The 14,348-nt window shown below is 40.4% G+C and overlaps 1 protein-coding gene across 1 annotated transcript; it reads right to left on the bottom strand.

The window, feature by feature from the left end:
* Nucleotides 1–9,239: 9,239 nt before the first annotated feature.
* LOC118800098 (CD276 antigen-like) lies at nucleotides 9,240–13,809 on the bottom strand. The gene is made up of 4 exons (XM_036560242.1): nucleotides 13,612–13,809; nucleotides 12,017–12,364; nucleotides 11,235–11,519; nucleotides 9,240–9,901 (listed from the first exon to the last, which is right to left on the bottom strand). Exons 1-4 carry the CDS (start codon nucleotides 13,682–13,684, stop codon nucleotides 9,684–9,686), a joined length of 924 nt encoding a protein of 307 aa, XP_036416135.1. The 5' UTR covers nucleotides 13,685–13,809; the 3' UTR covers nucleotides 9,240–9,683.
* Between the last annotated feature and the right edge of the window lie 539 nt (nucleotides 13,810–14,348).

Genomic DNA, 14,348 nt, shown 5'->3' with positions numbered 1-14,348 from the left:
CAGCATCCTCACTGGACGATGAACTGAGCTGAATGCTTATCTTTAAATTTCATAAAAGTAAATAAAATTAACTGAAATGCTTCAGTTAATGATTATTCATTCATGATTATTCATTCAACCAAATCTGATATGTTTGTTGCTTCACACATTTTACTGTACTGATGGTGGGCCATACTAAATAAGTTAGAAATAACTGTTCCACTTTTTTGAACAAAATGTTAAATAAAAATATTAAAGTAAAAAAAGAAATAGCCATGCACTCTGCCTTTACAAACATTTGTGAATGAATGGTGCTATAATAGGATGCCACCACTGCAAAAAGTCAGTTCACAGAATTTCTTCCTTCCTTGATATTCCACAATCAGCTGTGAGTATATTATTGAAAAGTGGAAGTGTTTCGGAACCACAGCAACTCAGCCACGAAGTGTCAGACCTCGTAAAGTTACAGAGTGGTTCTCCGAGTTCTGAGGAGCATAGAGCATAAACGTCCACCATACCCTGCTGATCAAACATCAGCACAGAAACTGCACCGGGAGCTTCATGGCAGGGTTTCCATGGCCGAGCAGCTGCATGCAGGCCTTACATCACCAAGCACAATGACAAGCATCCGATGGAGTGGAGTAAAGCACCACCACTGGACTCTGGATCAGTGGAAATGTATTCTGTGGGGTGATGAATCAGCTTCTCTATCTGTCAGTCTGATGGACGAGTCTGGGTTTGGCGAATGCCAGGAGAACGTTACCTGCCTGACTGCACTGTGCCAGCTGTAGAGTTTGGTTGAGGAGGGATGATGATATGGGGCTGTTTTTCAGGGGTTGGTCTAGAACCCTTAGTTCTAGTGAAGGGAAATCTTAATGCTTCAGCACCAAGACATTCTGGACAGTTGTACACTTCCAACTTTGTGGAACAGTTTGGGGAAGAACCGTTTCTGTTCCAGCATGACTGAGCCCCAGTGCACAAAGCAGCTCCATAAAGGCCTGACTGGGTGAGTTTGGTGTGGAAGAACTTGACTGACCCTCACAGAGCCCTGACCTCAACCCCATCAAACACCTTTGGGATGAAGTAGAACAGAGATTATGAGCCAGACCCTCAATGGACACAAATTCCCACAGATACACTTCAAATCCCAGAAGAGTGAAAGCTGTAAGAGCTGCAAAGGGGGACCAACTCCATATTAATGCCTATAGATTTAGAACGAGATGACATAAAAGCTCCTCTAGGTGTGATGTGTAGGTGTTCTAATACTTTGGTCCATATAGTGTATTTTACCAGTCCTCCATATTCAATTCTCCCGTATAACCGTGGAGGGTGGTGTGTCTTTTGTATCTGTAGTAAACAGTAAGAGAAAATTAATAGGCCGATACAGAGATCTTCTTCTGATTCTTTTGGTTGGTTTTTGACATGCTCTGTGATGGACAACTGTGTTCTGCTGCTCAGGTTTGGAAAGTCCAGCTGGGTCTACAGCTTGGCTTAACTTGGACTGAACTGACCTGACCTGAACCATCTTTCACAGTGGAGGGAATTAGGGACCAGAGGATTTCCTCTTTGGGTAAAACAGAGTGGAGAAGCTGTGGAAGATAATGAGCACAATGTGTTTTGTCAGTTGTGATGACTTTGGTCTTCTTTTCACTGAGGTAGTAGCTGTGGATGACCTCCAGGCTGCGCTGTCAGGCATTCACTCTGCTGCCTAATGTCGCTGGAGCTGCTGTTCAGAGCAGACAAAATGCATGAGATACATATGAGAACTATGTTTTAATAAACTGTTTAAGTAGAAACAGGTGGAAAAATCTAAAATAAAACAGAAGTAAAATGAATGAATAGAAGGAATATCTGTACTTAGTGAAGCCTCCACTGGTGATAATAACAGCACAGATGAACATCAAGAGGGCTTTTGCAAAACGTTCATTCTGATATATATTCAGAACCATGTTTTGTGTTTCCCCAGCTGTTTCTATGTGGATTTTGATATGTGTTTGGGGTCATTATCTTGCTGAAAAGTCCACCACATGACCAAGTTTCAGCCTTCTGGCAGAGGCAGACAGATTTTGGACTAAAATCTGCTGGAATTTATTTGACTTCATTATGTCACTGATTTTCTCAAGAGCCCCTGGACCACCAGCAGCAAAACAGCCCCAAAGCATCAAAGGCACACCATTGTGGGTATCAGGCACATTTCACTGTATGTAGTTGCTTTTTTTATGTCAAACATTATGATGGTGTGCATGACATAAAGTCTGACCACATCACACGTTTTGCAAAGTTTAGACGCTGCAAAGATGTTTAGTCTCGAGTGCTGATCCCATAAACAGTGGTGGGAAGCACCACTTAAATGAAACACTAAAAGCCACTGGAGTGCTGAAAGTCTGATCTTCAGCATGCTAAGCACAAGTGAGTGACTGAGTTGCACAGTCCATGAGATACTTTGCATCTAAAAATATGGAGATATGGCACCAGGCTGCTTAAGATTAACAGATCAGTAAAATGTCTGCTGATGTCTCTAAGATAAACTCATATCTGACATGACATTCAGACATTCTGCCACGATCAAACAGCACATAACTAAAACACGTTACCAAACTCCAGAATGAATCATCAGGTCCAGTTTGTAGCATCTATCTCGAGGAAACTGTGATGACATTCCCACTCACCAGCTTCAGGGAGTAACTGCTGCACCATTTAAGGTGGAACGGAAAATCTGAATAAGAAGCTAACTTCAGCCTTAGAATAAAACACATCCACATTTATTTGATTTATTTTCACGTCATTCCTTCACTATTACTATAGTTAAGTGTGAGTATTGGTAGTGAATCTGTAAGAGGTAATAAAGTTCAGACTTACAGACTCCAGAGAGAAGAAGCAGGAGGCTCTTCAGTGCCCTTTACATGTGACTGTGAACACTTCTGAAATCAGAGGATGGAATTCATCTCTTTAACCACTCCTGCTGATTTCCTGTCCCTGAACACCTTTCTCATGTCTCAGCTCCTCCCCCCTCTGGTGGAGCAAATAAAACGTCCTTCACTCAGTTGTTACTGGGCTTAAATTATCTGCACATAATAAACACTTATATTCTGTTATTGACTGACTTTTCACATCAGCATGCTCTACTGGAATACCAAACCATCAGAAATGTATTTAGTTTTCACCAACCCTTTCACAGCACCCTCCTATGAACAGAAATCATTCAGATAGCAGAAGTGCAGAAACCACAGATATGTTCTTCAAAAACAGAAGGCTTGTTTTTTGCTTTCTCTGTCTGAATCCCAGCACCCCACTACCTTTTTTTCACTTCCTCATTGTGAACACTGAAACGGACCATCAAATTCAGAAGTGGTAAAAACTGTGCTGACTCTGAACAGTGTCATCAGTCAGCACAACAAACTGATGCATAGTTCTGTTTTCTAGCCTGTTAATATTAGTGGGGAGATGAAGGGAGGGAGCTGTGGGGGCTTTGATTAAGGCACTGTCTAAAATATGCAGTAGTGAAGAACTTTGCATGTTTTCTTTTTCATAGATTAGATAAAACAGGGCTAAAACACACTAAGCCACTCACAGTAAGGAGCAGTTTAAGCCTAAAACCAGTAACTGAATGTTAGGTAATATCTGTTTGTCACCTAAATGCTAACACATCATACAAACAACACTGTCCTCAGCATTTCCAGTGGTTCCCTTTTATTAGTCCATCACAAATCTTTTTATTTATGTCTACTCAATGTAACATGACAGTTAGGTCATAGATAGTTATTAATTCACAATTAGTGTTGTCACACATCAATCATTTTATACATGAATATCTACCATATAGAGCTTATAATAACCTACATGGTCAAAAGTATGTGGACACCACTTCTAATTAGGGAGTTTGGCTGGATGCCTTTAGTTTAAGTGAAGGGAAATCTTGCAATGGCAGTAGTTCCCAAACTTTTTATGGTCATACACACCTTCAGGCATTAAACTTACTGCTATACACCTCCTTTTGCTCCTTATACAATATAAATATTAACTCATTTAGAACTTGATGGCAGTGACACGTCTCGAAAAGGTTGGACAGGGGCAGCAAAAGTCTAGAAAAGTAAGTGGTACTAATAAAAAACAGCTGGAGGAGCAGTTTGCATCTAACTCACATGACTGAGTATAAAAAGAGCATTTTAGAGAGGCAGAGTCTCTCAGAAGCAAAGATGGGCAGAGATTCATCAATCTGCGAAAAACTGCATCTAAAAATTGTGGAACAATTTCAGAAAAATATGACTCAACGTAAAATTATGACTTTAAATATCCCACCATCTACAGTACATAATATCATCAGAAGATTTAGAGGATCTGGAGAAATCCCTGTATGCAAGGGACAAGGCTGACAGTCAGTGTTGGATGCTCATGATCTTCAGGTCCTTAGGCAGCACTGCATTAAAAACAAGCATGATTCTCTACTGGAAATCACTGCATGGGCTCAGGAACACGTCCAGAAATCACTGTCTGTGAACACAGTTTGACGTGCAATCCACAAATGCAAGTTAAACCTGTATCATGCAAAGAAGAAGCCACATGTCAACATGATCCAGAAACGCCACCGTTTCAATCCTGTTCCATTCATACAAAAAATGTGAACAACTCTCAGTGTTTTTTTCAGAGTGAGTGATGAAAGTCCATAGACTTCCTTGATAAACTTGACAAGATCTGATAAAACTAAGTGAAGAACCTCAGAGCTGTGCAATCTGAACCTGACTGCACACTTATTTAACTATTCCAGGGAAATGAACAGCGTTAGGCAAATAAAAAGTTTTTGAAATAAAAAAAAAACAACTTTTTTAAATATCTGGAATCGTCCCAGAATCTGTTTCACACTTCACCCCCAGAGGACCTGAGGAGCTTCATCACCAGATGCTCTGCAGGACTGAAATGGTTACAAACTTTACTGCTGCTTAAGTAAGAAGGAAACTTTGAGAGGGACCTAGGTTCAGTTCAGCACAGACAATTCTAACACACCAAACCACTCTGAATGACTCTGTTTACATCTTAACCATTTAAGTATGCAGAAATTTGGAAAAAATTGCAGAATTCCTGTTCAAAGTCTCCCCATGTTTTCAGCAAAATATGAGCTTTAGCAAAAAAAGCATAAACGAATGTGAAGAAAGGTCCATTCAGTAGACATTTAGGTTCTGGTTCAGTGTGTGAGATGTTTGTGTAAAAGTGTGTGAGATGTTTGTGTAAAAATACTGCATATGTTTTTTTTTTGGCAAAGAACAGTGGAGAACAGTACAATCTGAATATTAAATGCACTCATATTTGACTTAAGCTCATGAGACAGAGCTGATGAGTATTAGACAGTGTGTTAGTGCATAAGGATGTTTAATGTGGTGTATATTCCAGCATTTATACAGTATGTATCTTTATATTGTCTTGTAACTATTATAACGTATATATATGTATGTATATATACCGAACACACCACATGGGTGGTAAAGAAGACACAACAGTGCCTCTTCTACCTCAGGTGGCTGAGGAGGTTTGGCATGAACTCCCACATCCTCAGAACTTTCTTCACATGTACTGTGGAGAGCGTTCTAACAGCTCCATCACCTCCTGGTGTGTTAACTGCACGGCCATCGAGTAGAAAGCTCTGCAGAGGGTGGTTCGGACAGCCCAGCACATCACCGGGGTCCAGCTCCCAAACCTCCTGGATTTATACACCAGCCACTGCCTGAGGAAGACCAGGAGGATCCTAAAGGACTCCACCCACCCAAGCCACTATCTGTTCTCACAGCTGCTGAGCAGGAGGAGGTACTTGTTTCTACGCTCATTGTCCATTTTATCAGCTCCACTTACTATATAGGTGCACTCTGTAGTTCTACAGTTACAGACTGTAGTCCATCTGTTTCTCTGATACTTTGTTAGCCCCCTTTTACCCTGTTCTTCAGTGGTCAGGACCCCCATGGACCCTCACAGAGCAGGTACTATTTGGGTGGTGGGGCTGGGCAATATGGCAGAAATATGACAGCACAATATCTAGAGCATTTTCCTTATACACAATACTCATCAATCACGTACTGTCAGTAATTCTCTATCTGACCACCAGAGGTCTCTCTCTCCTGAGTACTAGCCCTGCTCCCAGGATCAGGCCACCTGCACCTTATAATCTCCCTAATCAGTCTCAGCCAGTCGGTGCAAGTATTTCCAGTCCCTTGGAGTTTGTTTTGTTTGTCCCTCTCGTGTTTTGAGCTTCTGTGTAACTTTTGGAATCTGCTTTTGCTTTTTGCCCTTTTTGCATTTTCTGCCTGGCCCTTCGTACTGATTCACTGTTATGATCTTTTTACCTTGGCCTTTTTACTATTGTGTTGGATTCCCCTGTTGTTAATAAACCTGCACATGGATCCCTCACAACTTTCTGAGTCTGCTTTGTCGCATATACTAATACATAATTTGTCATAACCCCCTCTTTAATGTTCTTTTTAATGCTTTATTGTTTTTAAGTACCAGTGAAATCCCCAATATGCTTAGAAAAGTATAGTGTGATGTAATTTCAATGACACAATCTGCTTAGTTGAGAAGTGTTCTAGCCATGTGGTCTTTTGTTATTATAATTGTTATTATAAGTTAAATAAGAGTTTTTTATAAAAAAAAATGACAACATTGAAATGGTTCAGAATTATTGCCATTGCTATTAAAAAATACATTCAGCATGTTTATGTATAACCTTATATTTATGTATTTATTATATTAATGTAAAAAAAAATACTTTATATCCCATAATGCACTGTTACAGATTCACTCACTGTGCTGAAATCATGCAGAGCGTTCTAGTCTATGTTGATACAGTAATGCAGTGAAACAGCTCTGTAGTGATGAGGATCTTTTGTTATAACAGAATTTCCAGTAACGTTAACATAGCGAGGATTAGACTTTCACTCAGCCTTGTTACGTGAGAAGAAAAAGCATTTTTTATATTTCACATTTTAACCATTTTTGACATTAAAACTAATGGAAACAGACTGTGAACCAAATATGAATGTAATTTCAGTACAGTGATCTGTAACAGCACGTACAGTCGACCTAATCTGAGACTAATAAACATTCAGAAAAATAAACATTCAAAAAGTGTCACTGTTCAGAACGCCTAGGAATTAGTTAACATCTAAAAATGAATAATAGAATAAAAATACAACTTAATTCATGCATTTTTTAAAATACTAGATAAATAACAGCACAAAAGTCATCTGATATGGCAGCAAACACTCAGTAGGTTTTAGTTAGCTTGTGTTTGGCTTGTTTAGCTGATGTTTCCTACATTTACATTTACAGCATTTAGCAGACGCTCTTATCCAGAGCGACTTACAAAAAGTGCTTTGTCTATCTAGAGAAAGTATCTTTGCTAGTTACCAATAGTTTAGAGAGAAAGACAGTCCTGAGCTCAGATACTGCTACTGAGTCCATGTTGATACCCAGAGAAAAGGGAACAGAGTTAAACACAGCGCAGTGCAATACATTTCAATAAGTGCAGATGTAAGGGGTTGGAAATCTTAATAAAGATGCACCGACACCCTACATTTTTTTTGTTATTCGTATTGGGTTTTAAAAATGTTAATAATTTCTTTTTTATGTGCTTCTTTTTCATTCTTTTCTTTGGTTTGGGTTTGTAATAAACTTCATGTCTTTTAAAAGCAAATCAGCTTGAGTAAGAGGGTACTAACTTGGTTAACGGCACTAGACCAGCAGGGGGCTCCACACTAAGAGGACGGATGGTGTGCATAAAAAGGGCCCTGCAGAGGTAATACTTTGAACGCCAGAGGATTGCACATCAAAATGTTTGTGTCCGTTCTCTCTTTTATTAAGGTATGGAAACGTTGTTTTATCTGTTACTGCCTTGTTTTACTGGTCTGAGGATGTATTTTTATGTGCCTGGTGTTTTATGCCATCGTGTCAGCTCACGGAGCTGCGACAGTGCCACGCTGCCAACATCAACTTCAGCAGCAGCCTAACTAAGCTGCTATAGTGCTTTACAGGGGTTCTCTGTGAAGGAAGGCTGTGCTGTTGTGTTTGTGTTGAAGTGTTGAAGAATATTCCCTTTTACCCTGAAGCTGTGAAAGTTTATGGTTTACCTGTGTTTTAGGGTTTTTATCACATCGGTGTCTATTTATTGATTTGGTTTTCTTCTTTTCTTTGTTTTCCTTTCTTATCTACTTAAGCTTGAGTTAAGTAATGTTGGTTTATTAATTTAATTTGTTTTCTTTTCTAATTATGACTTCATGAGTTTGGGTATTTCAAATTGATTTTTGTCTTTAGGCTCATTTTATTGAGAACATTGTTTTTTTACTATTTCATTAGTGATTAATTGGGTTATTTTGTGAATTTGTAGTCTTTTCTTTTTTTAGTTTCTTTTTTTAGTTTCTATTTTTGGAGTACTTCTTCTATGGAATTTATAAGGATTCATATTCAAGTATTTAAATTGCTATTGGTTTTTGTATGAATAAATTTGAATGCCAGAAGATTGCACATCAAAACATTTGTGTCAGTTCTCTCTTTTATTAAGGGAAACGGGCGTTGTACCGCACCCCGGGTTTACCCTAGGCCTGAGGCCGGTAACACAGAACAATAAATTTCAGTAAATGCTTAACTCAGTGCTCACTTAAGTCCTGTATAAAGAGACAGTCTTCAGTCTGCGTTTGAAGACAGTGAGAGACTCTGCTGTTCAGTCAGTGGGATTTCGTTCCACCACCTGGGCTCTAGAACAGAGAACAATCTTGATGCTTGTCTTTCATGTGTCTTGAAGGATGGTAGGTCAAGCCGAGCTGTACTTGTAGCTCGAAGGGCTTCGTTATCAAAATGAAGCGAATATTCATCATCGAAAGCAGCAGTGGGTTTTCCATCCACCAGTTTTTTGTGATTTTTGAAAATGCACAAAAACCCTGAATGTAAAATTAAAAAAAAACACCCAAATATCACAAAAAGAGTTTTACGCTAGGATGGCGTAGAAAAGTTAGAGTACTGATGAAGCCAGAAGTAAAGCAGAAACAGAGTTAAATCTCTCCAGCCGAGTTCTGATGCAGCCCCTAATCACGGTAGCCTGGGTCATCTAAAGTTTCTTCATAACTGTAGTGAATGGAAACACAACTTTATTTGCTTTTTTCTGCCAAAATTCCATAAATGCGCATAACATCTGCAAAACATTTGAATGGAAACCCAGCCACTTTAACACAGGCTGCACTGACGTGTCATTAACTTCCATTGTGAGCAGGCAAATGAAAATCCTTTAGCTGCCAATCAAATCTTACTGCTGCTCTCAACAAACGCTTGACACATCTAAAGACTGACGAGCACTAGACTAGCTTACATCAGCTGCAGTAGATAAACAAGTTTTTCAGGACTGATGGACCTTGACTGAACAACAGGGCACTGAAGGGATGTTTCAGAACCATTCTTTAGTGGTTCTAGATGTAAATCTCTGGAATGTCACTTGCAGCAAACACCAAAAACACCTGGAATGTGAAAACACAGTTTGTTCGTGTGTGTCCGCTGCTGTGTTTCTGGTGCGGTTAGCATTTATGGTCTAAAATGGACTTGACTCATGCATGGCTTCTTTCAGACAGTGCAAGTGACCGATCACCATCTCCGCTTAAAAAGTCCATCGTTGGTGAGAACTGGAGACACTGCGATGATACAGTCTCTTCACCCAAGACAAGACAATAACAAACTCAGTGGGCTGGTTTTCCATTTTGGTGGTTTATGGATCGCTCTTCATCAGTGGAGCTGACGGCTCTGAAGTCTTTGTTTTTGTTCTGCTTGTTTTGTTTCCATCGTCTGAAGAAAATGATAATTAACACTGCTAGGCCGGCTGTGAGGGCAGCGATCAGAGCTCCAAGGACAGCATATTGTCTCATGTCTCCTGATAGTGGACCACCAGCTCTGTCTTCTAGAAATGGAAATGTAAGAAATACATCAGCCATGTTGACATTATTGGCACCTAAATTTCTTAAAAATAAAATAAAAGTAAAAAAAAAAAGAGCGATGCTGTAGAGCAGAGGCCTTCAAATCTGGACCCTGAATCCAGTTTCCAGTCCTGGGTTTTGTAATAACTGGTAGTTTTGACACTAAGTGGCCAATCAGTTACATCAACAGTTACTAACAGTTATTACAAAATCCAGGACCGGAGAGCGGATCTGTAGACCTCCTCTATAGAAGATCCTCTTTATGCTTCCCAAAAGAAGAGAAGCGTTCTTTAAAGAACCACATGTGAGTGTGACCTTTTTGAAATTTAAAGAAATACAGGGTCTCTACACCTAATGGTTACCTAGAACCGAACGTCTGCTGAGTCAAACTGTGGTGAAATGTGAGAGTTCCTGATTGTTATGTGCTAGATTAGAGTCACTGTTTCCTCATGTGAGGGCGGGCCTTGGCAAACAAAGGATCCTTTCCTTGGAGATGTTCCTTCACTCCCTGTGCGTGACGAGCTGCCTTTAGCTGAGAGCGGTGTTGTTGTGGTAGTTGATCTAAGTTTAGTTACCGTGTATGTGAGGACCTTATGTTGCGTGATGTGTGAATAAAGTGTTTCATTAGCACAGCCTGTATGGTGTTTTAGAATATATATATATATATATATATATATGTATGCTAAGCTTTGTTTATCCACACTTGACAGCTAGTCTGATGTTTCTTGTCTCCCCCATACTCTAAGCATGGACAGGAAAGCTCGGGCGCACCTGTACCTTCACCGCAGGTTCTTTCACTCTGTATAGATACAACAGGCCAGGAGCACCTTTTGTATTTTGTGGAGGTTTAGCTGTGGAGAGGCAGGTCAGCATGGCTTTTTTCTTTGGGCACAGTCTGAAGTCCACACTAATGACTAGCTGGCAGGGTTGTGTTCATACTATCATCATAATTTGTGGATTTGTATAAGCTCTGCCTTTTCATGGTTTGTACTGGTTCTGCATACGGCGGTATGATACGCTTTTTACTGCACAAGTAAAGCACTGCAGAACCTAATACTGCTGTGATTTGGCACCTTCCTACCCTCATACTATCACTCCTACACCATATGTTGCTGCCTCTTTGCCCCTAAGCTCGAAGTCATTTAAAGCATTATTGTCTAATTACCCTCTGTAGATGTTCTTAACTTCTAAAAGGTTCTTCACACTCAAAATGTTGTTTTTCTTTTTAAATAACCATCTGTGGTTCTACAGCTCCAGAGAGCTGTTTTAGTCCTGGGTATTTTTAAAGGTGTGTATGAAGAAGGATTTTAATCTCACCTAAGAACAGGTTGATGTTCCGTCTGATCTCCTGCCCCAGATCTTGGTTCTTCAGGATGAAGGTGATGGAGGAGTTGGTGCCTCGTTTGAGGTTGAGTTTACTGTTGATGCTGTAGAGCCTGGTGTGTTGGTCCTGCTCCAGCTGCGTTACCTCTGTGACGTCCTCCAAGTTACCCATCAGCCATTGCAGCGATGGGGAGGGGTAACCTCCCTGTGAGGTCAGCAGGAGAACCACCTGCCCGTTACTCAACAGGTTGATGCGCAGATGAGGCTCTGGGTAAAAGGCTATAAAAAAGAACATAATATTACAACAAATGGTTAATATTCCATATTTAATGAATACATTAGTTTGGATGCAGCTGGGCTGATGCTGATGTCTGATATTTTTCATGTACATATCTGCCCATACTGATTCTTAAACATTTATAAAATGTAAAAATCCACCTAGACTAGCATTACATGAATTAATATAACATTTATTTCTGTTGCAAATGCATTAAAATGAGTAAAAAACAGATATTTTAGTGCAGTATCTGAGCGTCACCTAGACATTCTGCTCATCTGGAGTTCAATAAACACATCAAATATCAATCTGAAAGCTGTGAGTCGTCTGTAAAGCCTGAAATAAGCATTTAAACATCAGAGGTGTTGAGTTTTTCACACCACGTTGTATGTCTTTACGTATTAACGTCACACACCGACACCAAAAATATCCAGCCAACTTGTAGTGGTCTCCAGTAAAGTGGACAGTGAATGTCTTCTCTACTCTAAAGCATCCTTACCTGCTACTTTCAGTCTGAAGCTTTTCTTCTGGCTGCCGATCTGTGTGCTGACCGAACAGGTGTATATTCCATCATCCTCCAGGGTGACCCGGTCCAGCCTGAGTGATGCATTTCCCCTTGCCATCTCCTGGTGGTACAGGCTGGTACGGTTGGCATAGTGATGATGCTGTTGGTCCAGCTGGTCTCGGCTGTGGTAGAAGCTGTGGATGTTCACCAGGCCGCGCTGCCACGTGATCTCACTGCTGCTCACATCCCAGGAGCCTCCAGTGGGAAAGCTGCAGGACAGAACCACGGGTTGCCCATAGACCCCGACCTGACCACCACTGGGCACTGAGACCTCGAACTCAGCTGTAGGACAAACAAAGACAGAAGACAGGTCAGGCTCATAATTATTGGACTCATATGTTGATATATGTTGACAAATATCGAACAAATGTAATGCTTTTAAGCACTAAGCAATTTGCAAACACGCAGCCCCACCCAAAACCAGTCTTCTAAGGTTGTCCGCTCCACACTGTTTCACATGTGTAATAACAGGTTCCATGTCTGAAACTTTATGAGTGGCATGGAAAAATAGACGCAACACTAACGTTCTTGTAGTACATTTAGTCCAACTCAGCTTAAAACACTTTGGAGAGACGAGGTAAATCAGTTCCTTCTGCAGCCTCAGTGTAATGACATGGACATGACAGTTACCAGGAGAACTAATACAGTAAAACAGAGATTGGTTCTGAACTTTTGACTGTTATTGAAATCATGCTACATATTACATTTTTGATGGAATTAGTATTGTAAAAAGTCTTTCAAAGTAAATCATGGCAGGTCTATTTGTATAGACCCCATGGTAGACCCCAACCCAACACCAACCGTCCTACAGCCCAACACAGAATAGCACACCAACACTGCTGCATGTGTTAAGCTGACAACAGAAACTACTATGAGTGCAGTGTCTCCCCCTTTTGTTTGGTCACTTTGCATGGCAGTGGAATGCTTTAACATGGCTGCTGAAATTCAGACCTGAATCGATTGTTATGCCAAGATTTCTGACTTGATCTTTAGCCCTGAGAGCTCTGGGGTAAAGAAGTGTTGACCTCCCGTCTGTGTTCCTTACTACCAAATACAGTCACCTCTGTCTTTACTTATTTAGTTGGAGAAAGCTTTCTTTCATCCAGTCATTTATTGACTCAAGACAATCACATAAAGGGTTAATGGGGCTGTAGCCATCACACGAGAGAGGTACGCAGATCTGGGCATCTGTGTAGCTATAGTAAGATAATTGATTGTATTTCAAGGATTTGGCCCAGTGGTAGCTTATAAAGGTTGAACAGTAAGGACCCTCGAATGGATACACAGACCCGTCCAACTCAGCTTGTTTCTTAATTTCAGGTGATATCAGCTCAGCCTTAACCCACTATAGTCATATCTGCATTAAATATTTTTGTGAACTGTCTAATTAGCATCTGAATTTGAATAATGTTTGGTGAAAACTATGGCAAATTGTAAAATGAATACTGCAAAAACAGAAAAACAGTGTTACGTTTCTTGTTTATCTGTAGTTGACTGAGAGAAGTCTAGTTTTAAGATTAAAGACTTACTGTAAGAGGAGACTCCAGAGAGAAGAAGTAGGAGGCAGTAAAGCGATGCTGGAAACTTCTCTGTGTCAACCATATCACAGCTCTGAATCTGCAGCTGATCCTGATCTAAACAGCCTGTACTGACTCCTGCAGCTGTACTGAACCTGAACTATGAACTAAACCGGCTGTACTGACTCCTACAGCTGAACCCGCTCTTCTGCTCAGTGGACAGGCTGCGTAGAGCAAATTAACCCATCTAACTTTAATTATATGTACCATATTATGGTTCAGTAACTGGAGCTGAAATAAAGCAGACTGTCACTCAGCTGAACTGCTCAGTGACTGAACTGCGCCTTGGCGGTCGACTGCATTTGGGGAAGGAGCTAGAAGCGAGCCATCAAACCGGACAGATTAGTCAATGAGGACTAAGACGTCTGTCGTCTCTCAGCTCGTGCTCCTGGGTGGAGACGAACTGCAGTACTTTCACTTTGCTTTTTGTAATCTGCAGATTTTGGGATCTGATGCAGCATCTTTTCAGGTCATGTGCTGCAGTAAAAAGATTCTGGACTGATTTGCAAATTTGCATACATCGCAGAGCAGACACTGACATTGTTTTTAAGAAAATAGATGTTATGCTAATGTTTAACCCCACTGGAAATATTCCTGAAACATTTTTGTGATTAATGTAATAATTACACTTGAACATAAACTGAAATAGTGTAGAAACAATCCTACATTTGAACATTTTCATTTAGATG

Source organism: Colossoma macropomum, unplaced genomic scaffold (assembly GCF_904425465.1).
Source record: "Colossoma macropomum unplaced genomic scaffold, Colossoma_macropomum, whole genome shotgun sequence".
Taxonomy (NCBI): domain Eukaryota; kingdom Metazoa; phylum Chordata; class Actinopteri; order Characiformes; family Serrasalmidae; genus Colossoma; species Colossoma macropomum.
This window is presented reverse-complemented; position numbering and strand designations above follow the sequence as displayed.

Excerpts from the sequence above, each read along its gene's own strand:
- LOC118800098 (XM_036560242.1), bottom strand. The coding sequence starts at position 13,684 with ATGGTTGACACAGAGAAGTTTCCAGCATCGCTTTACTGCCTCCTACTT. Across the intron at positions 11,520-12,016 it reads CTTCAGACTGAAAGTAGCAG|CCTTTTACCCAGAGCCTCAT; the intron begins GTAAGGATGCTT and ends TCTTTTTTATAG. Across the intron at positions 9,902-11,234 it reads GAACATCAACCTGTTCTTAG|AAGACAGAGCTGGTGGTCCA; the intron begins GTGAGATTAAAA and ends TTCCATTTCTAG.